At 36.0% G+C, this 27,697-nt stretch overlaps 1 protein-coding gene across 1 annotated transcript in view; it reads left to right on the top strand.

The window, feature by feature from the left end:
* The first annotated feature begins 1,885 nt into the window (after positions 1-1,885).
* The window catches only part of LOC136968935 (arginine/serine-rich protein PNISR-like), a 68,501-nt gene continuing 42,689 nt past the window's right edge, over positions 1,886-27,697 (top strand). Inside the window, exons 1-4 of the mRNA XM_067263003.1 lie at positions 1,886-2,035; positions 13,301-13,398; positions 13,474-13,716; positions 27,395-27,484. Coding sequence (XP_067119104.1) covers positions 13,326-13,398; positions 13,474-13,716; positions 27,395-27,484 — 406 coding nt within the window. The 5' untranslated portion in view covers positions 1,886-2,035; positions 13,301-13,325. The remainder of the gene's footprint in view (positions 2,036-13,300; positions 13,399-13,473; positions 13,717-27,394; positions 27,485-27,697) is intronic.

Here is a 27,697-nt window from a genome sequence, read left to right as displayed (position 1 = left end):
TAATAATTTATTTCTATTTGTGAAAATTTCTACGTAATTCCAAGGTAATTTTTAATATATGTCTTACACGGCATTATTAATATGATTTCGGAGGTTGCGGAACGTATTAAATTGCTTTAAAAACTAAAAATAATTATATCGTTTGATTTCGAGATATTTTGTAAATCTGAAAAATAATTAATTCTATCCCGTGACAAGCGAGAGACCGGGAAATAGAAACCGCCTTGCCGTAATAACATTTCATTTTTCACTATTAGGCCGCGACTCCACTAGCCGTAAAAGGGCCGTAAAAGCTTTTAATCACGTGACCATGACATTTTACGCCCGAGCAGGTCGTAAAACCAACGTAAAAGCGAGTCGAGCAGTGTTCGACTTTCGACGCGAATACGGCCGTAAAACGGTACCATCCACTAATCAGAAGTTAGTGAAATCTAGTCATTGTGACACGGTGCGAAAATGGCGGAAAACGAGCTTTTGTGTACGTTCTCTCGTGGCTACTCTAGATCTGGAAAGATTGATCGAAGACATCCGAAAGTATTCGTGTATCTACGACGAGAGGTATCCCGATTATAATAACGGATGCCTAAAACACGCGATATGAACGGCCAAAGGAAAATCTTTCAATTTAGAGGAGTATATAATAAAAAAGCTAAGCTTATAAGTGCCGTATATTATCTTAATAATATAATAATAAAAGTCAATATATGAAAGTAAAGATATTACTTTCACTACATTTGTAATTATAATACAGAGAAAACTCGTAGAATCTAATCATTGTCTTTATATCGATATATCGCGTATACACCGTAATAGTACTGTCGACGTAAAAAGCTTCGCTAGCCGGACCTCTACCGCAATCCGAGCGCAAACGCAAATAGGTCACGTGATTAAAAGCTTTTACGGCGACGGGTTTTACGGCTAGTGGAGTCGCGGCCTTAGAGTCTTTTTCGGCAAACCTTTTTCCGAAGGTGGATCAAAATTAAATTTGAATTTTAGAAACTTCAGATTCATGATCAAATATTTAATTTGAGTAATTAATTGCGAGGAGAATTTTTGCCTTATCTTTTAATTTTTTCCGACGAAGAGTGTGCTAAATGAAGACCTTCGACAATATATATGTTATGGACAAAGTGATTAATACGGGCATTATGAATAACATATATATATTTTAACTCCGTCCCGCGGGCACTAAGAAGGCCTTTTCGGCGAGACGGTGACGGGTTCGACCGGGCGGCTTCGGACGGTCCACCTCTCGAAAAAGTTCCGGAGTCCATTAGAGTAATTTCTGACGTCCGTAGTGTTTCGGCAAGGTCTTCTCTTGCTAGAACGCGATGGGTTAAGACACCTGGTCCCGGGGTCGTACGTAGACTACGCGACGGACTGGGTCCGGACGTAAAACCGACTCTGCGGGTAAATCGTCGTTGTTCGCAACGGCGAACGAAAAATTCAGAAATAATTAACAGTACGGAAGACACGCGACCCTCTTTCGCTCGGACGACAGTGATTTTTTTTTTTCAACTCTGCCCTGTGGGCACTAAGAGGTCCTTTTTTAGCCAGCCCGTTATGGGTTGGGCCAGGCCCGCAATGAGGTGGCCGGGTGGTGAGGGATGAGCCCGACGTAATCGGACGGATCACCCTGGAAACATTCCTGTGGATTGTTCGATCCCCAGTTCCCAGAGCGGCAGGCTGTCGTCTCGACCGCTCGGCCATTCAACCGTCTATCGTCGTCGACGGGTCGAAAGGAACGAAGATTCGGGGAATCTTCTCTCTTCTTAATGGATTTATGACAAAATTATATTTTTATAGGAAGTGTCGGGCCCAATACAATATTTTTATTTTTTCGCCGAAAGAATTCCAAATCTTTGGCGGCGCGCGGTCGTTTTCGTACGGGCTCCGGTCGGAATCCGTACAAAGCAGGTACGACGGCGGAAGTCCGAGTACCGAGGCATTGTGGGACGTCCGCCATCTTGGCGTGGACTAACGTTGGAGAGAAGGAAAGACTAAAGAGATTTCTGTCGTCTTCTGGTTTTGTTAGGTGCGTATCCTCCGTCCTCTTCTTTAATACGTTAATAACGGATCGGTGCACGTAATTGCGGGCGACGTCGGGAGTTTTGTCGACTCCAGTGCCCGTCGGGAAGTTTTCCGTGACGAAAGCCCAACTCGGTCTATTCTTAGTTCGGAGCGCGAAGGAAGAACGAGCGATTTCGGCAGAAACTAATTCGGTTAAAATAGTGGAGGAAGACGGCGCGATCGATAAATGCGGGCCAAGAAGCAAAAACTTCCATCGATCTATTGGCCACTCGTCCGAATATTTATAGAAATTCGGTTGAGAATGTGAAATTGGAAGAGTCGTCGTCCTCACTTTCGCTTTCTGCTCGAAATACGTCGAGTCGAGACCGAGACACTCGTAATTCGTTCGCCGAAACCATAAATAACATTTTGGACAAGACTGTACTGCACCTTAACCTTCACTAAGGTGCGGTAATTGTTTATAAGCCACACGTCAACGTTTTCTCTCTCAGTTTTATTTACAATAGAGACATGCGTGCTGGACGTGTCCCAAACACATAGAATATTTGAGGGGCAACTCGTTTAAAAAACTCTACGAACAAAAAAGCCGTACGGGAGCTGATATAAGTTTTCGTCTATTTCCACGCAAGAAACGGACGATTGTTCGGAAATTGGAATTCGGACGAGCTCGTAAATATAACCCGCCGAAAGGGATTCGACGGTTGACGATTGGCAAAAAAGTTTCCCGATTGTTCGGCTTATACGAACGAGTTATGCCGTTAAAAAAGTTGCAAAATAAACTGCGTGAAGCAAAACTTTCGGTGCCAGTGCTCTTAACAGAATTGCTTGCCTATCATTTTAATATAAAACTTCTTGTATTTTGAACTAAAATGATAGGCAAGCAGTTCTCGCCGGGTTACCTGGTAATATACTTCATTTTTGTATTTTTGAATTTTTGCGGGTGTCGATCGATTTTCTGGCACGGTCGAGAGCACGTTTGGTCGGCTGTAGAGTTCTAACGTGACCCTTCAAAAATTCTAATAAGTCATTCGATGGAGGAATATCATCACCCTTAAGTGAGCACTCCCACCAGCCTCTGGTTGTTGCATCCAATTTAAATTGAATAATGAACATAAATAATATGCTCGAGAACTTATATTAAAATTTAGAGCTTCTAAGGATCGAATACACTCTGTAGTCGATTAAACAAAATTGTAACACTTTCCAGGTGCATTTATGTTATCTAGCATTGATGTACAGTCCACAGCTCTGTCACACCTGTGTATATATGTGTGACAGAGCATATATGTGCAACAAATTGAGAAGCAGACTTGGTGATGAGACACTGGATACGTTGCTATTTCTCAGATGATATTTTTGCAATTCAAATTAAAATGTTCCTATTAGATTAGTTTTCTTTATATTTAAAAAAAATGTGACTGATTAATATTATTTTTAAATACTTTTTTGCTAAGAAACTTATTTTACTACATACATACTAGGTTATTACATGAAAGTCATCTATTTAGTCGACGTTAAGAGAGATTTTTGTTTATTTATTTATTTGCAACGTTTATTTGCATAGTTTGTTACATAAAGGTTTTTTTCAATTTATGTAAGTTTAAAGAGATGTCACTGATGCTTGAAAAAGAATAACTTTAACATGAAGACTGAGTGATTTTAACTTGGTTAGTCTGACTCTAAGTCTGATTAGATTAGCTAGGTGTATACCATAAAATATGTTGATTTTTGTCTAAATTTTGATTTGTTTAAAGAGCTGATTTCTGTAAGATTTTCTTTCTTTTTATTAAACCTCAATACCGAAATAATCACAGGATCTTGGGATTGACTAAGTATATTCCCAAAATCCCAGGATTAGAAATAAGGGCCTGGATTGATTTCCCTAGATGTGGGGCCAGATTTATATATGGTATGTTTTTCGATTTTTTAGTGGCACGTAAATGTAAGTCCCGTATGAAAAAATACCGATGGAACGTGATAAAAAAATTTCTTGATACCCCACGGAACCCCTTTGAGCCAAAGTCCGATAGAAATCTAATTATGTACGCAATCGGGTGTCGATTTGATTAAATTTTATAGGTGTTTTTCTTCCGTTTCTTCCCGTTTGGCTACCGTGGCATTTTTCGGTCCCCGTGATGCAAAATACTGCTCGTCTCCCTTGCTTTGGCTGGCATTTTCCTCGGGTTCTTGGGGAGATTTTGGATTGGTGTTGCCGGACGGCCATTCCGAATCCGTACTTCGTTACCGAAAAACCATTGGTGGGCGGACTCAGGGTTGCATCTCCGGGTGTCCCACCTTCGGTGGATCCATCTCGGGCCTCTCTTTTTTCCGAAAATGGCAAGAGACGTTTCTCGGCTGCCATTTGACTTCGTTTCGCCCTGTACGAATGCCACCTTAGACTTTCCGTTCTGTCAGAACCATGCCCGTACCGTTACGGAAGTGTCGTCTTATCGACGTTTTGAATATATCTCTTCTTTCCGTCTTAAAATGTGCCAATAATACTGTCCTTTGTCTGGACCGCCCGAATTAAACTTTTTTTGTCGTTTAAAATATGTAGTTCCTACCGAGAACCACATATATTAAGTATATATTAACCGATGAAAAAAGTTGGGGATTTTTGTTAGCGTTCAGAAAAAGTTGTGGAAAGTCCATGAATTTGCCTCCTCGACCACATCGTTAGTTTTTGTTTGCTTGTAACGAGGTAGACCGAGCGGGTCCTTCTGCAGGCAGCCGGAAGTAATGTGGTAAGATGCAACTTGTGAAAAGGTGTGCAGAATATTTTCTGAACCCAAAATTTCCCCAAAAATTATTGCACGCAAAATAAAACTGTAATTTGTGAACCGATTAATAATTATTATTACGTACTTTGGAAATTCAAATTAGATCGTGCGTGTAAGTAAGTGGGCTATCGTATGATTCGTTGTGCCATGCTAAACTGATAAGTTAACGTAAATATTTTAGATTAAAAGAATGCCTTGTTTGAGCGCACGTTCTCGTCGTCGTAGGATAGCGTATACGGTTATAAACTTGATGCCGTATGTCGATTAATAGAAAAAAAATTGAATTTGGTGCCACGAATGATTATTTTTAGTTTTAGCACAGACTGTAATTAATGGACTTTTTGACGTCCGAAAATACAAAATTTATTTATGACCGCAACCTCGAACGAGTTTTTATAAGGCTCGAAAATTTTGGTTAAGGATGAACTTCGAGTAACGAATACCAAAAGTATTGTAAAAAGGAAAATTTTCATGTTGTTGAAATTATTTTGCCACGGTGGCCATTTTTTCTAACTTGTAAAACACTCCTTTACATTATTTAAGTTAAATTATTTTAACAGGTTAAAAAGTTAATAGGAAAAATTACATTTTAAATTTTAAATAATTTTATCAAAACTTTATAATTTTTTGAAATTACTTGAAATTTTAAAATAACACAAGTTTGGTCTGGGCCATGGTAATTAATACTGGCTTCCTGACGTGCTTAGCGCCATCAATGTCTTAGTGGATGAAACACTGGTAGTTGGTTGCTGGTTTGCATCTCACCAATGGGCTGGCCACATGAAGTTTTTCACAAATCTAACACCCAAATAGAGTCAGTTTCCTGTAGAAAGTCTTCCTGGGAAGCATTGCTCCTTGCCAGATTTTCAGGTGTTGCATTGCCTTCTTCAATAAATCTGTCCATTCTGAGATACTTAATTGTTTTCTTTATTTGACGACATTGAAAGCATCATTGGAAAACACTGAAAATTTTCCCACTGTAGTTCTGAATAGAAATTTTCATGTCCAGGTGGTTGAGATAATTTTAACAGATTTCTCAACAGTGTGTGATCCACAGATCCCTGTGGGTCTAGGCAAATATATTGAGAGCAAACAATGCAAATTAGGTAAATGGCACATTAAAATTTATTAAACGGGTCTACTGGATAGTGAAAAGTTTGAGAAACACTAGGTTAATGCATGTCATTGGGATATTTTGTACTTCAAGTATGTAGTTATTCCAGTTTTTCAAAATTCTATTAAGTTTTTCTTTTACAATTTAAATAAAGATGCACTGTTGATAATAAGAATATGACAACTATTACAGTGAAATGCTGACTTAATGTGTGGTGTGTGTATAATACAAATGTAAAGAATGCACAAGTAATATTCATCAATTTGTTTTTATTTTTTGATAAAAAAAACAGCACGCTTATAAACTGGAACTGTATAACTAACTAATTCGACACCTAAATGCAATTTCCAGCACATAATAAACACACATTTACTGCTCGAATGTTTTTGGCCATCATTTAGAGGCCCTCATCAGAATTGAATACATAAAAAACAATTCTATCATTTGAAAATATCCGTCTTTCGCACATTGCTGTGTTCCAATTTTTTAAACATTAAAAAGTTGTTTGATACAAAAATCTCTTTGTTTACATCATAAACAAATAATTACTGTGAGATAAATCTGCGAAACATTGGAACACAGTGATGTTTGAAAGATAGAAATTTCTGAATAAAAGAACTGTTTTTTTATGTATTCAGTCCAGACGAGAGCCTCAAATGACGGCCAAAAATGTTCGAGAATTAAATTTGTGTTTATCGGGTGCTGGAAATCGCATTTACGTGTCGAGTATTTTTTGATATTATATCTAAAGATCAAGTTCTTAAGCATTCTTTAAACTTTGCAAACCATATCAAATATGTTAATTTTAATTTTTACCTCAAAGTATAAATAAATAAAATATATCAAAGCTACAAAATTGTTTTTGTGTTCTGTCATTAAACGGAACACAAAGACACTTTTGTAGCTTTAATATATTTTATTTATATACCGTATTTTATGGACTATAAGACGCACCCGAATTTCGGAGGCAATTTTTCGAAGAAAAAAGTGCGTCTTATAGTCCGTAAAATACGGTATATTTTGACGTAAATACCATCGGCCAAAATTTAATTTTAATTTTTACATTTTTTACGATTTTAGATTTAATAAGTAAGTTTTATTACACACAAGATTTAGAATTCTATTGCATTGTAAGATTGTACTTGAAAATCATAGTTCACTCAGAATCACAGTTCACTCAGAATCACAGTTTTGAAATTGTAATCACTTTGTGTATTTTTTAAACTTTGTTTAATGTTTATACAATTATTACAGATATTTCCTTCTTTTACTGATAGTACCGATCAATCTTAAAAGCTAATATGGATAATTTATGTGAAGAATTATAAAATGCAACAAGGAGAAGAGCATTGCAAAATGCCAAGGAATCAAACTAAGTCTCAAATATAATATACTGCAACACATTTGTAAATTTTAACACAGCTGTATTAATTATGCAGTATTATGAATTTTGGAGAAAAGTCTGTAGTACTCTTAATAATCTAACATTGATTAAAATTTTTAAAAAATATTTTAACTCTGAATCTTTCACAATTACCATTCCGCGCATTCTTTTATTCAGCGCGCTTGCAGCGCTTTTAGCGCATGTGTTCAATTATTAAGCCTACTGCCAGCGCGCTTAAGCTACGCTTTCAGCGCACTGGCAGCACCTCTTGACCACGCTAAAAATACTGCTTACAAGATGGACGCCTCCGTGAAGAAGTATCTTTTTCGATTACCAAACGATAAACAGTTTTTTTGCTACATTAAATGAGCAGATTTTTAACTCCTTTGCTTCAAGTATCTTTTTAATAAATGTGAAATGTATAATAACAAAACGAAATATAAGAATCTATTATTATTGTCTTTGTTTATGAAGTCAAACCTACCGTTAAAAGTTGGTTTATGAAATACTGTTTCTAATTTTTATTTACAGATTCTAGCAATTTACTGCAATATTTGAGAGAGAATAAAATTTTGCCTTCTGAAGTAGACTTATCATCATTAAATCATTTAAAAATACATAAAGTGTTAATAGAATCAGTCAACGCCAATGACACAAATAAATCATCATTTCTACGTTTTCTTATAAAAAACATCGAACTTAATGGCTTTTCTTCTAATAATACTGAACAAACGCACGTAAATATAGCAGTAAGAGAATCATCGTTTACATCGGCCATTTTGAGATAGCTTTCTCTCCAGCAAAAGTGTTTTCGACCATCAGCAGCAAAAACGTCACTTCCAGGTAGCAACTGCTCAGCGCACTGCTGAATAAAAGAATGCGCGGATTTTCACTCTCAGTCTGAAGGCAGATGTTAATGAACTGATTTTAAAAAAATTATAACAAAGTACAAAAAATGATAAATTTTAATTTAAATGGTATATAAATGGTATTTTTTATTTGAATAATTTTGATTGTGTAACAAAACAATTCCTGATATTTTTCTCAGATAATAAATTTCCTGAAGGTTATAAAATATTAATAGAGAGAGAAATTTAATAAATATATACTTTTGTCATGTATTATACAGAATTTGTTAATGAATAATAAATAATGGCTTTGTATTCTTTTCAAAGCAACATAGATTTACAGTTGTGGATTAATAACGCGATAAACTATTTTAAATTAATAAAACATTTTTAATTTTAATTACTTAGCAATTATAAAAATTATGTAACTTAATTAGAAAAAATAACTAATTAAAAAGTCGAGAAGAAGCGATAGGATATTTGCGTAGTGAGTTGTACGCTGTTTATTTTGTCTACGTGCTGTACTGTAAGGGATGTGAGGGTTGGAATTTGTACGAAGTCGGTCGGGGGAAGTTAAGGAAAGTCGTGAAATTTAAAACAAAAATTTGAGTAGGAACCCTAAATTTAATTCTCTTCTATTCCTCTTTCCGATCCATCATTTCTTTGGCCCCTTTCAACCTCCTCTTGTGTGCATTTGTTAAGGTAGGGGAAAGTTTCCTTTTCTTGTAAAGAAATCTGCCTCAATCTTTTATATTTCTGGAAACTGTTGATTTGGATTTTTTTGTCATTTCTGTTTTATTCACGGAGTCAATTTTGAAGGCTGTCGTTTGGAGCATTTTATGTTATGCATCTTCTAAATTGTTAATTAAATTGAGATGTTTTCAGTTTTATTGCAATTTGTCTATTTAATAGTCCAGATTTCTTCCAGGTCATAATTACTTTTTTTTTTCTGTGTGTAAGTCCCTTGGGGTATGTCCCATTATTTGAAAGTCACACAAAATATCAATTCTTCTTTGTTTTTGCTTTTTCCTATGTTTATATGAGGTCAGCATTTCCATCTTTAATCTGTCTTCACTTCTCTCTATCCAGGGCATCTCTTCCCTTCCAAATCCTTTTTCACCTTGTCCCTCTGTCTCAGCTTTGGTCTTCCCTGCAGGACCCCATCAGTTCCAACTTCCCAATCCTCTTTCCACATGTTCAAACTATCTTAGGGTCCATTTACACTCAACAGTGACGTGCCGGCACAGTGACTGTTTGGTGACGGTGACGTCGAGCACTGCACGGTGATGAGTATTTACACACAACAGTGATGTGACCATGCTGTCGGTGCGTAGTCGTGGACTTTTCTGGGGATGAATTGGCTATGATAACTATGTTTGGATGAAGAAGAAAAAGAAATGCAATCAAGAAAGTGCCGCAAGTGAGTACATCAAGCATGGACAAAAAATATCAACAGAATGGGAGTTTCTCTTTATAAAAAAATTGAGATGACAAATCTATATATTTTGAATATTTTCAAATGTCCCAACATGCATTTCATATTTTATTAAACAAAACAGGGAAATATTCATTTCGTACCCAATGTCCATGTATTTCGAATGAAATAAATCAATCGGGGTGTTTATGCACGATTTCACTTAAATGTTTGTCATTGGAAATCAAAATTTACCATCAGTGAAAATATTGTTCCCTTCAAATGTACTTTCACAGTACATTCACGTCATTGTCATTGCATAGCGCTGTGATTGACGAGTCTGGACAGGGTGGTTTGAAACTAGGTCAATGATATCCCACTGGCAAAAAATCACTGCACTGCATGGTCACATCACTGTTGTGTGTAAATAGACCCTTAATCTACTTTCCTGTACCTTCTTATTTATGAAACCCACCTTGACTGTTTCTCTTACGTAATCACTCTTAATTCTGTCCTTTGTCACATCACACATTCGTCTTAGCATTCTCAACTTCACTGTCTCCCATCTTTTCTTGCACTCTTGTAATTGCCCACATCTCAGCATTATACATCATTACAGGTCTTACTATAGTTTCGTATAATTTTCCTTTCATTTATTTTCTTATTACACAGCACCCCTCTCATTTTTCTATAGTTCAGCCATCCACTCTGAACTTTATGTTGGATTTCTGCACTCATTCCTCCCATCACTTGCTATATATGATCCAAGATACTTAAATTTGGATGTTATTAACACAAGATATCAATTAATATTAATAAATCAGTTTCAAATTATGCCACCATTTGCAAGTAGCTCTCTCTGGTAGTAAAAGTGTATATTAATTATATCAGATTTAACAATTTAAAAGAATTTTTCATACTGGACCTAAATTTACAAGACTCTAAAAAATAAAAATTTACTGTATAAATTATTTGTTAAACATCCATAGAATCCATAGAAACATCCATAGTTTCCAGAGAAGGTTTGTATTTTTCTGTACTTTCCGTACTGGGAAAACCAGCGAACAGACTCATGCTTGTTGAAAAAAGCCAAGGAACTTCTTAAAGAATTGAGGATCATAGAACCATGTGTGTTTTTTGATGGATGACTATGCAATTTCAAACAGAGACATGGAATTTGTAAATTTGACATAAGTGGCAAACAGCTTTTTGCAGATTGTGCTGTTGCAGAAGAATACTGCAAGATGTTTGACTTTAGTGGAAGAAAATGGCTTGCCCCATCTCAACTTTACAATGCAGATGAAACCGGACTTTTGTGATGGTGTTTGCCAAATTCTATGCTGGTTGGTAGCAATGAAAAGGTTGCTCGTGGGTTTAAAATGAACAAAGACTGTATCACTGTGCTTTTGTATGCAAATGCTTCTGGAACACACAAGATGCCGATGCTTACGATAAGAAAATTAAAGAAACCAAGGGCTTTTAAAAACATGACAAATCTACCAGTCACATATGATGCACAAACTAACAGTTGGATGTCAGCAGCTATCTTAATTGAAGAATTCGTTCTTCCATCACTTTGTTCTTGCTGTTAGAAAAAAATTTTAACAAGGAGGGGCTACCAGAAGACAGCAAAGTTATTCTCCTGCTTGATAACTATCATGCTTACCCTCCAGCTTCCAAGCTTATTTGCAGAAACATTTCTGCAACATACTTTCTTGAAAATGTGACGTCTTTGATACAACGTATGGATCAGGGCGTCATTCAGAATTTTAAAGTGACATACGGCGGTGTTTTCTTTGGAAGTTGGTAAACAATGATTGTGGAGTTGTTGAATTTTAGGAGCAATTCAACATAAAGGATTCTATTTACACTGCTGCTTTGGTGTGGAATGGTGTAAAGGAGACCACACTGTGAAATTTGTGGATAAAACTATGGAATTAGTAACGCAGTACAGTTAAAATCTGTACTGTGTTATCTCGGAACAACACTCCAGTCATATAAACATAGTGGAAACAGAGCATGGCTTGTGGAAATGGAAATTGCACTTGGCCCAGTAAATTTTTTTTGTGATAGAATGCTAATAGAAATTTAACTTTTTTCCCTATGAAATATGAAAAATATGCAAAATTTGCCTTTCCCAATGTTCTTTTTGCACAATGAACATGATTAAGTACAATATTGTAAAAATATAAAGCACAAAAACAAATACGGTAGAGCGTCAATTATCCGAATGCCGATCAACCGAAACGTCTGTTAACCGAAAACATTTTAGTCGGACTGTGTCGTGCCGAATCGAAAGTTTTTGATACCAGATTAACTTCTAAAGTATAATTTTTTTGTTTTTATATTTTTCAATATATTTATTTTGTTTGTACAAAATAAAGAAATAATTTTTAATGATACAATAGCCACAATGATTATTATAAAGATTTCGTTAGGCTTAACATCGACAAAAATTCAATGCAAAGCGACACACAATGAGAAAAATTTGAACATGGGATATATTAATATACTGTTATTGAGATATACTAATATACTATATTAATAATGTATTTTTTCGTACATATTTTCCAAATTTTCAATTTTCCAAACAATCCCAGTCCCCAATTGATTCAGATAATCGACACTCTGCTGTATTTGAGAAACAATTATTATTTTCTTTAGGAAATAAAAACAGTAAAAAAACACAAAAATAGTAGTTATTTAATTTTAGTGATTATTCTATTTTTTTTGGATTTGTATCTGTTCATTTATACAATCTAGATGCTATGTATTTATGTGGTAGATGTTCTGTTGAATTTAAAACCTGATGAGACTGCAAGATAGTATAACATGATCAGAAACAACCATTCAGGCCACGTGTTGCAGAAGTGCAACATGCCCAAAAAAATCAAGAAAAAAATTTTTTAAACAATGAAGATAAAATTATATTAAATAGCCATAATTTTTGTGCTATTTTGTCCATAAAAAAGTGTGTGGTCTGGTGTGATTTTTATGCTTTTCAATTGTGAATGTGTTTAATTGTTGTTTTATACACAGTCATTTATTTGTTAACTAAAAATAAGGCAAATTTATGTAAGGGACAAACCAACTCACGGTAGATTGCAGGTTTATCAGTAATAATGAAGCAAGCTTTAAGAGGACAATGTTTTGAGATTCAAGGAAGTAATAACAAAATTACAGAACAAGCATAAACTTGTTCTACAGTTGGCAGAAATGGCAGCTTTTCAAGGTCATAAGAAGCAGTTTCAGAATTTTTTTATGAATAGAGTCCTTATATTTTCTGATCAAGTCTTGTAGAATCTTAGAAATATTTCTACTAAAACAAATTTGACTTGCTATAATTTAAGTAAGCTGTTTTTTAACTTTCATTTGTAAAATTAAAATGTCAACTTTTAACTATGAATATCCAGTTACTTTTAAATGTTTTGTATTCTCTCCAGTTATTCTACTGGAGACAATAATCTTTTGACAAATATCTTTTTGAAGTTCATTTATCACATATTCAGAATTGATGCTCTGTTGCTAATTGTCTGTGGTAAATTCCTATTTTGTTTGAAATATTTTGATTTCTTGTAATATTTTCTGGATTTGAAACAATTAAAAACTGTTCCAGATTGATTTAGAAAAGTGTTTAATATTATAATTTATCTGATTGAGTAATTTTAATAATAACAAAGAATTAAGTGTAGTACAATTAATTTTATTTTTGTATAATTTATTTTTTAGATAATATTAAGAATTTTGGAAAATTATGTGGGCAGGAGCAGCTTGGAATCAGTGGGCATTACAACCAGCTACTTACCAAAATGTTCCACATGAACAAAGTAAGTGTTTGTTTAATACTGTATTAATGCAAATAAATAATTTAAAATATTTAATATTTATTTCTATCATTATAGTTGATTGGGCAGCTCTAGCAAAGCAATGGATTCAAATGCAGCAGAGAAATCAAAACGAACCACCCGTGGCTCCTCCTCCTCCTCCGCCGCCTCCTCCGCCATTATTAGAAAATCCCCAAAATGGTAATCCCGAATCTCAAAGTTGCGAACTACCTCTGGTTCACTTGCCGCCACCCGGTCACGCACCGATACCGGTCGTCGAAGGAAACGAAGATTCGGGTCCAGTTGCTCCTCCGGGAGCGAGTAAGTCTTTTAAAAGTATATAAGGTGGCCAAAAAGTCAGTTAACCAAGATACATTTTAAAATTACTTTGAGCAGATAAGATAATTTCAAGTTATTTGTAATTCAGTTGTTTCATTAGAAGCAACTGAATTATGAATAATAGTCTGTAGCTCTTTTAAGTTAATTGTATATATTCTTAAATAATCTTGAAAATTTTATCTCAGTTAATTGACTTTGGGAACTTCCTGTATTTTAAAATTTTAAAAATTGAAATATTTCTTCTTCCAGCAAGATGTTTCTCAACTTTTTTTTAGAAATTACTCACTAATGGACTTTTTCCAGTTTGTTTTTTTTCCTAATTACTCTGAAGAAATTTAAAATATCAACTTACTTCATATTTATTGTTTCTCATGATATTTAAAATTGAGTATTTATTTACATATTTTTTACATATACATGTTTGTCTTTTGTCTGATAATATTATATTCTTAGTTAATTCAATTTCCAATTATTCGTTTGCCCCTAAATTAATTTTTATTTCAGTGACAAAGACTGTTTAAGCACATGTATAGTTTTGTTTTTATAAATGTCATATTGATGAATATTGTGAGTATTATATCCTAAAGATTTAACTGATTTTCTATGTAAAATTCCTAAATTTTTCCTTTCCCTTAGCTTGAGAATGTATCTACACTTACTTTTGAGTTCTTTATAAGAAACTAGGAAAATCATTTTGAAGCCAAGTAATTGCAGTAGTTTTGTATACTAGTAATTTAATTGCTCTATTTTATTTTAAATAAAAAGAATATGAGAAAAGTATGAAATATTTTAATATTTTGTACTTTGCTCATATATTATGCTGCATAAAATATTATTGAAAAAACTGGTCAAATTAGAAACAAGCCATATGAAATGATCCAAATTTACTAGGAAACATTAATAATGGGGAGGTAAACTTATCGAATCAAGTGTCAGAAAGGATGCGTAAGAATTATAAGAATAAAATGAAAGGGATAAGAAACCAGCAACAGAGTAGCATAAAATTGCAGGCCACCTCCTCAATTGTATGCTGGGATACCATTACACCACCATCGTGCATCAATGAGGCCTGCAAATTTGGCCCCAAATATGTACTGCAGCCTAAGCTCATATATGAAAAGATCATCTCTGGCATAGAACAAGTAATGGAAGGGCCAAGCAAACTTAAGAAAGAGACATTCAGATGGAAAACAGCATTCAAAATAAAGATCGAATATACAAGAGCAAGCCACAGTCCAATGTGGAAAAATATAAAAGAGAGTCAAAAATGGTTGAACGAAAATAATATAGTAATATAGTGCTTACAAGAGCTGACAAGTTGAAGGACATGTTGTTAATGAAAAGATTTACATATAATGAGCTTTTATTAAGATACATAAAAGAAACACAATTCAAGACTGCACATCCAAGGGCTCTAGAGCAGTTGCAAGCAAGAGTCAAAGGTTTTTCTAACATGACTTTGCAAAAGAACTCGGAATGAAGTAGTAGTCCCCTCCCCAGTAGTCAGCTCCAATACTGTTCGGTTTGCCAAGATACATAAACCGGAAAGAAGCATAAGGCCAGTAGTTGATAAATGCTGCTCGCCTACGATAATCCTAGAACAGTTACTCAAAGGTTTTATTAATGCACACATGTCTCCACACGAATACAGTATAAAACACCTGCTAGAGTTGCTCCAAAAAATGAAAAATTTAAGATTAAAAGGAGGAGGTTATATGACAGTACCAGACTTCAAGGCTTTATATCCCTCAATCAAACTAGAGCCATGTTTTTGCCATCTGAGAGATTTCTTATTGAAATATCAGAAATGCAGAAAAACTAAGAAAGCAGATACTGGAATTGGCACATCTAGCTACATATTCCTCTGTCTTTAATTTTAACGATATAACATACACTCAACATAGAGGAGTAGCAATGGAAAGTCCTGTTATCTGGGGCATTATGCGAAATGGTCTTGAAGACATTAGAGAATTCCATCATATAGAAATACGAAGTTTGTATGTTAGTATATGCACACTATGTCAACGACGTTTTGATTATATGGAAAGAAAAACCAGACATACAACAATTTCTCAGAGATGTCAATTTAACAAGTTTGGCCTAGAGCTCGAACTAGAACAAGAGAACGATAAAAAGATACACTTCCTAGATATATCAATAGAAGTAGAGAAAGGAGAGGAAATCACTACTAAAGTTTACAGAAAGCCAATTTATAACCTGTTGATAATACCATGGACCTCCCACAAACCAGCATGTTATAAACTGGAAGCTCTCAGAGTGTGTATAAAGAGAGCATACACACATTGCAGCAAAGTGCAGGACAGATGTGAAGAATTAAATCAAATTAAAGAGCTAGCATAGTGATTCTGAGTCAATCAGAATACGGTAAAGGCCTTAATTAATGAAAGAAGAAAAGATGATAATGAAGGTAATGAATGGGGAAGAGTAGAATACACAGTGATGGAATACATGGCACCCTTAAGCAATATTTACAAAGAAATAGGAACAGCTACTAACAAAAAGATAGTGTTTAAAAGAAATCCATCAATATATCAGATGCTATGTAAGGACAAGGAAGCTATAGACCAGAGCCTTATTCCTGGAATTTATAGAGTACCCATACAAGACAAGTGGTGGCAAAAAGAGCTCTACCACATTGGAGCTTCAAGGGGTTTATTAAAAGAAAGAATAAAAGAGCATAAAAGGAACATATGGAATGAGCAGCCAGTTACTGCACTAGTGACGTATGTTATAGCAGACCTGACAGGTTTCTGGAATTGGAGAGCAGAAATAATACAAAAGATTCAGGACAGAAGACACCTTAAATATTCAGAAGCATGGCATACACACAAGTAATCAAGCAGGACAAGCTATAAACTTTAGAGAATCCTATAAAATTGCAGTGGCATGGAGAGCGGGTGCAATATGAATATATCAGCAAGAAAAAAGGCATGGACAGTGTTGCTGCCTTGAGCGCCACTGTATTTTTTGTGAGAAAAAAATGATAATTTCAAAATGTTTGGAGGCGAGAAATTTTTATAACGGCCAAGTGCGTCAGCCATATTGTTTTTCTTCTTGTTCTTGTGTAACGAACTGCAATCCGCATTAAACTTTTATCAAACCGCAAGTGTGTTCTTTCATATTTGTACAGTCCATTAAAGATCGCCAAACATCTGGTCTGTCAAGGCGGATGAGAAGAAAAGAAACAATTTCGCAAGCAAATAAGATGGAGTTCAAACTTCATTAAGTCGCCTATCCAAGGTAGGAGGAATTTATCTGTCCGTTACACATGGTAGACAGTTTAAAATGGATCAGCTCGAGAAATTAAGGAAAAAACGCGCTTCGATAAGAGCTAGTGTGACAAAATAGCAGATTCGTCCGTCGTTATGGTGAGTCAGGCCCCTGTAGGTCGAAATAACTTCGCTAATATTAAATTGCCAAAGATTCCTCTACCGAAATTCTCTGGAAGATATGAAGAATGGAGTAACTTTAAAATGCAGTTTGATAATATCATTTCATCAAGCGAGCAACTATCAGCTGAACAGAAACTACATTATTTGAAGGCTGCTCTCATAGGGGAAACTAAGAGTTTAGAAACGTTAAGTGACTCATTTGCTTCATTGTTTCAAGCGTTACAAGAGAGGTACGAAAACAAGAAATTAATAGTAGAAACCCATGTTAATTCGATTCTGGACTCTGTAAAACTAGCTTATGAGTCAGCAAGGGGTTTGAGGAACTTAATTGATAATGTCAATAGGAATATGCGAGCTCTAAGAGTCTTGGGATATGAAAGGAATGAGCTTTCTGATATCGTAATTTTAAACATTGTGATATCCATTATACCTTCTTAAGCCTTTTTTCAAATTTCCGGTACTAAGTACTAACATTAACGACCACTTAACTAACGTTTTCGATCGCCTCCGCGATCTTCCTCAGGTTTTATTCGACGGTTTTCGAGAAAGAATGCAATAGAATTCTTTCAAAGTTCAAACGTTCGAACCTCTCACCGCGTGCCATAATTGCGAACGATCCAACTTGTTTTTAATGCCTATAATATAATCGTAAAAATGACTGCGTACATCCGTACATGAATAGTACACTACTCTGATATGCTACCATTGCGGGTGTACTTCGGAGACATATCTCCACGCATATGATAAAACGTTTCCATCTTTGAAATTAATGCATTTCCCTGATTTAGACGCCTTGTAAATCTCAAGGGTCTCCAAGGCCCTGATGCGGTCCGTGTCGAATGATGTTTTAATTAGGCTGGTTTTATCAAAATCTGCCTTTATATCGGGGTCGGTGGCGTAGGTCGAGAGGGCGGTGGTGTGTCTTTTCTTGTTGACGTCATACCTGTGTTCCGCGATCCTCTTTTTCACGGATCTCTTAGTAGATCCGATGTATATTAAATCCGTTTGGGACCTGTGATCCCTTATCGGGATACTGTACACCCCCGGTGCTCTTAGAAAATCCGGCTTGTCCTTGGCGTTCCTGAGTAGCGAATAGATCGATTGGGTTCTTGAGAACGTCAAATCGGTGCCCTTCTTCCGCGCTATTTCCTTGTATATGTCATGCATACCTCTGTTGTACTGGACCACCGTGCGCTGGTTCGGCCCCGACTTGGACCTATCCCGTGCCCTTGCGGCGTGATGTGCCGCGTTTGTATTACGGAAGTTACGCGCTAATTTACGGACTAGGCCACGCCTGTATCCATGGCTAGCGGCTATGTTTTCTATGTGTGCCAGCTCTGTGAGCGTGTCCTCCCTTTTAGAGTTATGAGTGTACGCCCTCCTAACTAACGCCCTGAACGCCGCAATCTTATACGGATAAGGGTCTTCAGACCCAGCAGGTATGTACATAGGTATGTAGTCGGGCTTGTAATACACCCGCGTTTCAATGTTGTTTCCTCTGAGTTGTATGGTGACGTCTAAAAAGTCAATACGAGCTACGCGATATGACTTTTTAGACGTCACCATACAACTCAGAGGAAACAACATTGAAACGCGGGTGTATTACAAGCCCGACTACATACCTATGTACATACCTGCTGGGTCTGAAGACCCTTATCCGTATAAGATTGCGGCGTTCAGGGCGTTAGTTAGGAGGGCGTACACTCATAACTCTAAAAGGGAGGACACGCTCACAGAGCTGGCACACATAGAAAACATAGCCGCTAGCCATGGATACAGGCGTGGCCTAGTCCGTAAATTAGCGCGTAACTTCCGTAATACAAACGCGGCACATCACGCCGCAAGGGCACGGGATAGGTCCAAGTCGGGGCCGAACCAGCGCACGGTGGTCCAGTACAACAGAGGTATGCATGACATATACAAGGAAATAGCGCGGAAGAAGGGCACCGATTTGACGTTCTCAAGAACCCAATCGATCTATTCGCTACTCAGGAACGCCAAGGACAAGCCGGATTTTCTAAGAGCACCGGGGGTGTACAGTATCCCGATAAGGGATCACAGGTCCCAAACGGATTTAATATACATCGGATCTACTAAGAGATCCGTGAAAAAGAGGATCGCGGAACACAGGTATGACGTCAACAAGAAAAGACACACCACCGCCCTCTCGACCTACGCCACCGACCCCGATATAAAGGCAGATTTTGATAAAACCAGCCTAATTAAAACATCATTCGACACGGACCGCATCAGGGCCTTGGAGACCCTTGAGATTTACAAGGCGTCTAAATCAGGGAAATGCATTAATTTCAAAGATGGAAACGTTTTATCATATGCGTGGAGATATGTCTCCGAAGTACACCCGCAATGGTAGCATATCAGAGTAGTGTACTATTCATGTACGGATGTACGCAGTCATTTTTACGATTATATTATAGGCATTAAAAACAAGTTGGATCGTTCGCAATTATGGCACGCGGTGAGAGGTTCGAACGTTTGAACTTTGAAAGAATTCTATTGCATTCTTTCTCGAAAACCGTCGAATAAAACCTGAGGAAGATCGCGGAGGCGATCGAAAACGTTAGTTAAGTGGTCGTTAATGTTAGTACTTAGTACCGGAAATTCGAAAAAAAGGCTTAAGAAGGTATAATGGATATCATATGTACCGGTATGAGGATTGTTTTAAACATTGTACTTCAGAAGCTGGATAAGGAAAGACTAAAACAGTATGAGTTCAGTATTAGTTCGAATGACGTTCCTAAGCTAGATAATTTGATTTCATTTTTGGAAAAGCGTTCTCAGATTTTAGAAAATATTAATAAGACCATGTTCGTGAAACCAAGATGTAATCAAGATAGAGTTAAACCGAAAAACTTATTTGTGAAATGTAACAATTCTATGTCTCGTTGCATTTTATGTAAGCAGAATCATCCTGTTTACAATTGTGATTGTTTTCTACAGTTGGAAGTTTCTCAAAGAAACGATGTTGTGGCCAAAAACAACCTCTGCTTCAATTACTTAAGTGATCGGCATAAGTTATCCAATTGCAACTCCAAAAGCTGCTGCAAGATATGCCGAAAGCGACATACTACATTATTGCACCAAGAGAAACAAGCTATAATTGGTTTAAATGCACCAGTGATCGACAGCAAACCGACCCCAACCAAGCAGGATCTTAATCCCGACGCAATAGAGTTTCGTGAAAGTATACCTCACTCACTGTCATGCATTGACAAAGTAAATAAAACAGTAATTCTCTCGACAGCCAAGGTTTGGGTTTTAAATCATACTACCGGAGCAAGCACTCAAGTGCGCGCAGTATTGGACTCGGGCAGTATGTCAAATATCGTTACTAGAGATTTCGCAAGTCGTTTGGGCACACCGCAAGAAAGAATCGATCTCACAGTCTCTAGTATAAGTGGAAATAAAACCTCGGTCAAATTTAAGCTGTCTGCTACAATAATAAATGGCAATGGATCCTTTTCTAAGATGCTAGAGTTCTTAGTGGTGCAAGGATCACGGATTTACTTCCTGTTTCCTCTCTACACATTAGCAAAACAGAAATACCCCATCAGTTAGCTGATCCAAGTTTTGCTACACCAGGCAAGATTGGCATGCTTATTGGAACTGAAGCATTTTTTGAAATAGTCAAGAACGATCAAATTCGTCTATCGTGCAACAATAACCTAACATTTCGCAACACAGGTTTTGGATACATCGCAACTGGGTCCACAGACTCTAATGATCAAGATCAATATTGTGGACTAATATCAGAGTCAGAATCAATCAATAAATGTTTACAAAGGTTCTGGCAAATAGAAACTCTTACAGAGGCTCCAAGTTTGATGAATAAAGAAGAAGAGTATTGCAAAGATCATTATCAAAGAACTCACAGACGTAATGAAGATGGGAGATACATTGTGCAGATGGCAACCAAGGAGATACAAAACTTGGGAGAGTCAAGGAAGTTAGCATTGAAGAGATTGAATCAATTGTGGAAGAGACTATCAAGGGACAAACAATTAAAGGAGTTATATCAGAATTTCATAAAGGAGTATTTGGATTTGGACCACATGGAAAGGGTACAGGAACCTCCCGCTGATCAGACAGCATACAATATATGTTACTACCTTCTGCATCACGGTGTGTTTAGGCCAGACAAAACCACTATAAGGTTAAGGGTAGTCTTCAACGCATCTGCTCCCACAACTTCTGGAATGAGTCTAAATGATTATCTCTTGAAAGGTGAAGTAAAGGAAGATGTTTTCGAGATCATGACAAGATTTTGAAAATACAAGTACGCATTTACAGCAGATATCCAGAAAATGTTTCGTCAAATTCTAATCGAGTCCTCGCAACGAGATCTCTTAAGAATTGTTTGGAAGATCGAGGAAGAAGAAATGCCAGTCACCTACAGACTGAAAACTGTGACTTATGGAACCGCCAGTGCTCCCTTTCTAGCAGTGAGAACCCTTAAGCAGTTGGTGTACGATGAAGCAGCAAGATATCCTCTGGCCTCTAAAACCATATTACAAGATGTCTACATGAATGGCATTGTGTCAGGTGAGCAAGATTTCGATGCTGCCCTTGAACTACAATCTCAGTTGTGCAACATGTTGAGCACATGTGGAATGACACTACACAAATGGAACTCTAATTCAATGAAATTGATGAACAGTAGTTCACCAGAAAATAAAGAACATTGCTTTTCCTCAAGTGCGGAACCAACAGTAAAAACCTTAGGCATTATTTGGAAGCCGGTTGAAGATCAGTTCATATTCAAAGTATCGATTCCAGAAAAATTGCTTTATACAAAACGAGAAGTATTGAGTGTCATCGCCAGACTTTATGACCCCTTGGGTCTTCTGGGACCAGTTATAACTCGAGCAAAGATCTTTCTACAGAAGCTGTGGCTCAGTAAGCTCGACTGGGAGGATACCCTACCAGAAAACCTTAATTATGACTGGGTGAACTTTGTATCATCCTTGAAAGCCCTGGACGATCTTAAGATCACTGGATATGTTTTAACAGATCCACTTCAAAGGGCTGTCTTGCTAGGATATGCAGATGCCTCGGAGTCAGCTTATGGAACAGTAGTTTACATGCATTGCATAAGGGAAGATGGAACTGGCAAGACACGACTTATTGCTAGTAAATCTCGTGTCATTCCTCTTAAGGTTATTACAATCCCTCAATTAGAGCTATCAGCTTGTCTTGTACTGTCTCAACTTATCAAAAAGGTACGCTCATGTCTGCAAATGGATATAGCTGAAGTGATCTTACACACAGATTCAACTATTGCCATCGCTTGGATCAACACTCCTGCATACCACCTGAAGACCTTTATTGCAAATTGAGTGGAAAAGATACAGTCTATTACTGAAGGCTGTCACTGGAAACATATAGCTTCCCACTCCAATCCTGCAGATGTAGTTTCTTGGGGTTTAAATCCGCAAGATCTACTATCCATGGAATTATGGTGGAGTGGAGCACAGTCTCAAGTAGCACCAACCGTTGAACATCAGGATGAATATGCCATCGACACTTCCTCCAATGAAAAATATCTATCTGAGCTTAAAAAACAATTGGACGTTAATTTGGTGTCAGTGTCAAGCTCTGACTTTGACAATACCTTGTTTGAACTTAATAATAAGTATATCAAATTAATTCGCATACTCAGTTATATTTTCCAGTTTCTACATAACATAAGACATATAACTCGTTGATTCGGCCCTTTATCAAGGGAAGAACTCCAAGAGTCCAAAATTTATTTGATCGGCAAGGTACAAGGAATGGCCTTTGCCGAAGAAATAAAAGCATTGCAAATGGGAAGGAATCTAACAAAGGGTCAATTAAGCAGATTACATCCCTTTCTAGATAAACAGAGTCTAATGAGAGTTGGCGGTAGATTGAGCAATTCAAATTTATCATTTGATGAAAAGTTTCCAATTCTGCTACCTAAAAATCACAAGTTAACCCACTTGATTATGAGATGATATCATCTGAAAAATTTGCATGTTGGTGCACAGACTTTACCTCGTCAGACAAGAATTCTGGCCTTTAAGTGGAAGAAACCTGGCCAGAAGGGTGGTGGTACATGAGTGCATCATTTGCTTTAGAAATAAACCCAAATGCATGGAACAAATCCTAGGAAATCTTCCTTCGGAGCAAATCACTCCAAATCTCCTCTTTAAACATGTACTACGTCTCAATCTTCATTTTCCTTGTGACTAGGGCAATTCACCTTGAAGTAGTTACCGACTTAACAACCGAGGCAATGATAGCAACCTTGAAAAGATTTTTTAGCAGAAGGGGTAAAAGTGCATCAATTTGGATAGATAATGCCACAAATTTTGTGGGTGCCAGTGTGGAGTTGAAATGCCTACATAACTACGTAAGAGCACCTCCTGACAGTTTAGCTGATTATCTCGCCAGCGAGGAAGTCACTTGGAAGTTCATACCACCCAGATCACCAAATTTCGGTGGCCTTTGGGAAGCAGGAGTGAAGTCCTTTAAGCATCACCTAAAAAGAACCGTGGGTAACTTGCATCTAACTATAGAGCAGTTTATAACTATCACCACACAGATAGAAGGAATTTTGAATAGCCGACCGCTCACTCCTATGTCCTCTGATCCAAGCGACTTCCAAGTTCTAACTCCAGGACACTTTCTTGTTGGAAGACCTCTGATTAGACTACTGGAGTCAGATCTCACCGGTAAACCAGATAACTATTTGTCTCAATGGCAAATGTTAACTAAATTTGTTCAAGTTATATGGTTTAAGTGGAAATTGGACTACCTAAACAACTTACAGGCCCGACATAAGTGGCAATTTGAGAAGGACAATATAACACCAGACTCAATGGTCCTCTTAAAGGATGAAAACCTCCCACCCGGAAGTTGGTCGATGGGCCATGTACAGGAAGTTATCAAAGGACCCAACGGGAAGGTGAGAGTGGTTCTGGTGAAAACCCCTCAAGGTGTTTTTAAGAGAAGCATAACAAAATTGTGCCTGTTACCATCCATCTAGAAAGAAAATGTGATTCTCCTTGGTAACCTACAAGCGTCATTTCTGTTGTAATTGTTAAATTTAAATTTAATGTTTAACATTGTTTATTGAAGTATTACTTCAACGCGGGTCGGGATGTTGTCGCCTCGAGCGCCACCGTATTTTTTGTGAGAAAAAATGATAATTTAAAAATGTTTGGAGACGAGAGTATTTTGTAACGGCCAAGTGCGTCAGCCATATTGTTTTTCTTCTTGTTCTTGTGTAACGACCCACAATCCACATTAAACTTTTATCAAACCGCAAGTGTTTTTTTTCATATTTATACAGTCCATTAAAGATCGACAAACAGACAGTAAAGAAATAGGCACAATCGTTGCCTGATATGTTATCACTTGATTGTTTGTTTAATTAATTTTATTTTATGTTTTTATGATTAGTGTATTCGTATGTTTGTATGTTATCAGTTGATGCATTTTAATTATCTATTCACTGACTTGTGCACTAGATGTTAAGAAAGTTATAAAGCTTAAAAATGTTCCATAATCGGTTTTGTTCGGTAAAAAATCAGAATTTTTTCAATTCTTTCGTGAAGAAGTTGACTTAACTGACTAAGAACGTTAGGTGATGTAATAAAAAGACTGCGTTTTAAAGATTTTTAAGGTTTGTTTATTTAGAATTTGGTTATTGCTGTTCTCCTAATTATATATATTTCAAAAAGTTACCTACCCAGATCCTTTTACGGTGTGATAATGCAAATATCGACAAACAAACGTTTTTGAAATCTGGGCTCTGCTTCAGGTTCCAAATCAGTTTTAGATGGAAGTTCGATTGCCGTTAAATATCAGTTCGATTGGCACGTTGTTTAAATATCAGTTTGATAATAGTCCATCTAGAAACTATTTGGAACATGAAGCAGAGCCCAGAAGAGGTTCGAAAACGTTTGTTGATATTTGCGTTATCATACCGTAAAAGGTTCTGGGTACGTAATTTTTTGAAGTAATTCCGGTGTGGTGAGTAGTGAGTTATTTTATATGTATTTCCTTTGGAATTAGCACAAGGTCACTGTTGAGAACAAATTGCACAGGAACACTTTGAGTGGAAAAAGGCTGGCCTTTTTTCACTCAAAATTATTTCCACTTACTTGTAAGTGCAGTTAGAGAACAGTATTTCCTACAGTTAGTGCTGTCTTCTGGGATACTTTAGATAGTAGGTTGGCAGACATCATATTAGAAGAAAATGCAATTAATTCTGATGTCAATATTATCACTTTTAAGTTAACAATACAGTTAAGCTGTACACATGTCAACAAAGACATTAAAATCATTGTTTCAACTCAGCAATGTTTGTTTCCATATAAGCTTTAATAAATAGGTATCCAAAACATTAGAATAACTATATAAACAATATACAAATGTAAACATTCAATAACCTGATTTTTAGTTTATTGTCAGATGATTGCTGGATTACATCAGGCTATAATAATAATACTAATTATTAATTAAAAGTCAAGTAATTTGGCCAAGAGATAGGTGTTAGATGCCATCTCTCGATAAATTTAATAATTAATTTAGAAGGTTCTAGAAGAAAACAATTGGTCTGAAGTGGAACTCGAACCGTCAACTCTTGTATAACCAGTATGGTTATATCTAAATTAACAGTTTTGGAAGCAAAGATTGGATTGAGGTTTAGATATCGTAACTGGCAATGCATCTACACAGCAAGTGGGAGTTGTGGGCTCGAATCTTTCTTTGGGCCAATTTTTTTCTTCCAGACCTTTCTAAATTAATTATTAAGAATTAATTTAATTATAATTATTAAAGTTATCAAGAGCTGGTGTCTAATTCCAACCTGTAGGCCAAATTACTTGACTTTTAATTAATAATTAGAAGCATTATTATAGCCCAATGTAATCCAGCAATCATTTGGTGTATATAAATATTAAATCCATAAACCCTATTTTTAATAGTTAGTTATAAAGTAATTTGACTAGAGGTAGGCTGTTAGGCTTCTATCTCATGACAATTTTAATAATTATAATAAATTAATTTTCAATTATTTATTTAATTTAAAATTAACGGAAGAAAAGAGTTGGTCCAGAGGGGCACTTGAATCTGTAATCCTGCATACTGTGCAGATGCATTTGCTACCAGAACTGTTAATTTAAATATAACCATACTGATCACTCATGGTGCCAACTGGAATGACTTTACTGCCTGTGGCCCTCCTTGGTTCTCAGTACACTATTGCTTTTAACTCTTCACTGTTTATGTTTCTGCACTGTAAATGGGTTTGCAGGTTTGAGTCTTGCTCTGCACCAGTTCTTTTCTTCCAGAAATTTTAGATTAAATTAATAATTAAAAATTAATTTAATCTAAAATTAATGTAATTGTCACAAGATCTACCTCTAGTCGAATTGTTTTAATCTAATTATTAAAAATAGCATTACTACAGCTCAATAATATGGCAGATCATTTTGAATTAGAATAAACGTTTGGCAACCTCCTCTAGTTAGCCTTATCACAAATTGAGTTCAATTTGAGCCCTCAACTCCCACTTGCTGCATAGATGCATTGCCAGTTACGATATCTAAACCTCAATCCAATCTTTGCTTCCAGAACTATTAATTTAGATATAACCATACTGGTTATACAAGAGTTGACGGTTCGAGTTAGCCTTATCACAAATTGAGTCCAGTTGCCATATTTTTGCCAATGATTTAAGTTTCCATGTCATACAGAGCTGTTGATCACGTTAAGGAATTTTATTAATCTTAACCTGATTCGCATTTTAATTTCCCAAGAACTAGAGAGTTTTGTTTTTCAGGAAACTTTCCTTAGTCTTTGTAATTTTTCTATTATTCATTGTAAGTTGACCAAGATGTGTAAATAAATTGACTGTTCAATGATAATTATTTTTCTTTTTCCTGTATACAAAAGATACATGGTTTTTCCCAATGAACAAAGGTTATATTATTTAATATTGGAATGCTTTTATCTCTTTTTTAAAATTTATATTGTTCCAAGACAATGACATAAATTTTAAAAAATGCATATAATTATGAAAGTTGAATGTGTAGAATAAAACTGTTTGTTTTATTCCCGTATTTGAACTTGCAAATGGCTGATAAATTGCAACTACAAATATTTGTTAATTTTTAATTTTAATGTTCTGCTGGCTTAAAGGCAATATGAATTTTAAAAACAGTTGCTGATAAATTCAATATTACAACTTTTTACAGCAGTCTTTACCCCTGATGATGGGCTGAGAGACCTGAAAGTACTTGGGTTTAGAGAAGATACTCTGATGGTCTCCAAGAAAGCAGAAAAAGGTAGATTATAAAGATTTGGAGAGATTAGACTTTTAATATTCATTTAAAAGTTTTTGTAATTTTTTCTCTAGTTTTTCCTATGAGTTACATGTAACTAATTTCAGATATTCAGATGATGATGATTCTTATTATATTTTTGTATTTATCAGACTTTAAATATATCTTAATTGTACAAATTGAATAACAGGAGGAATATAAGGCAATTTTGCCAAA

Source organism: Centruroides vittatus, unplaced genomic scaffold, assembly GCF_030686945.1.
Source record: "Centruroides vittatus isolate TY-2023 unplaced genomic scaffold, ASM3068694v2 contig_166, whole genome shotgun sequence".
Classification (NCBI taxonomy): Eukaryota; Metazoa; Arthropoda; class Arachnida; order Scorpiones; family Buthidae; genus Centruroides; species Centruroides vittatus.
The sequence above is the reverse complement of the archived record's forward strand: the minus strand, read 5'-3'. Positions and strand labels throughout refer to the sequence as shown.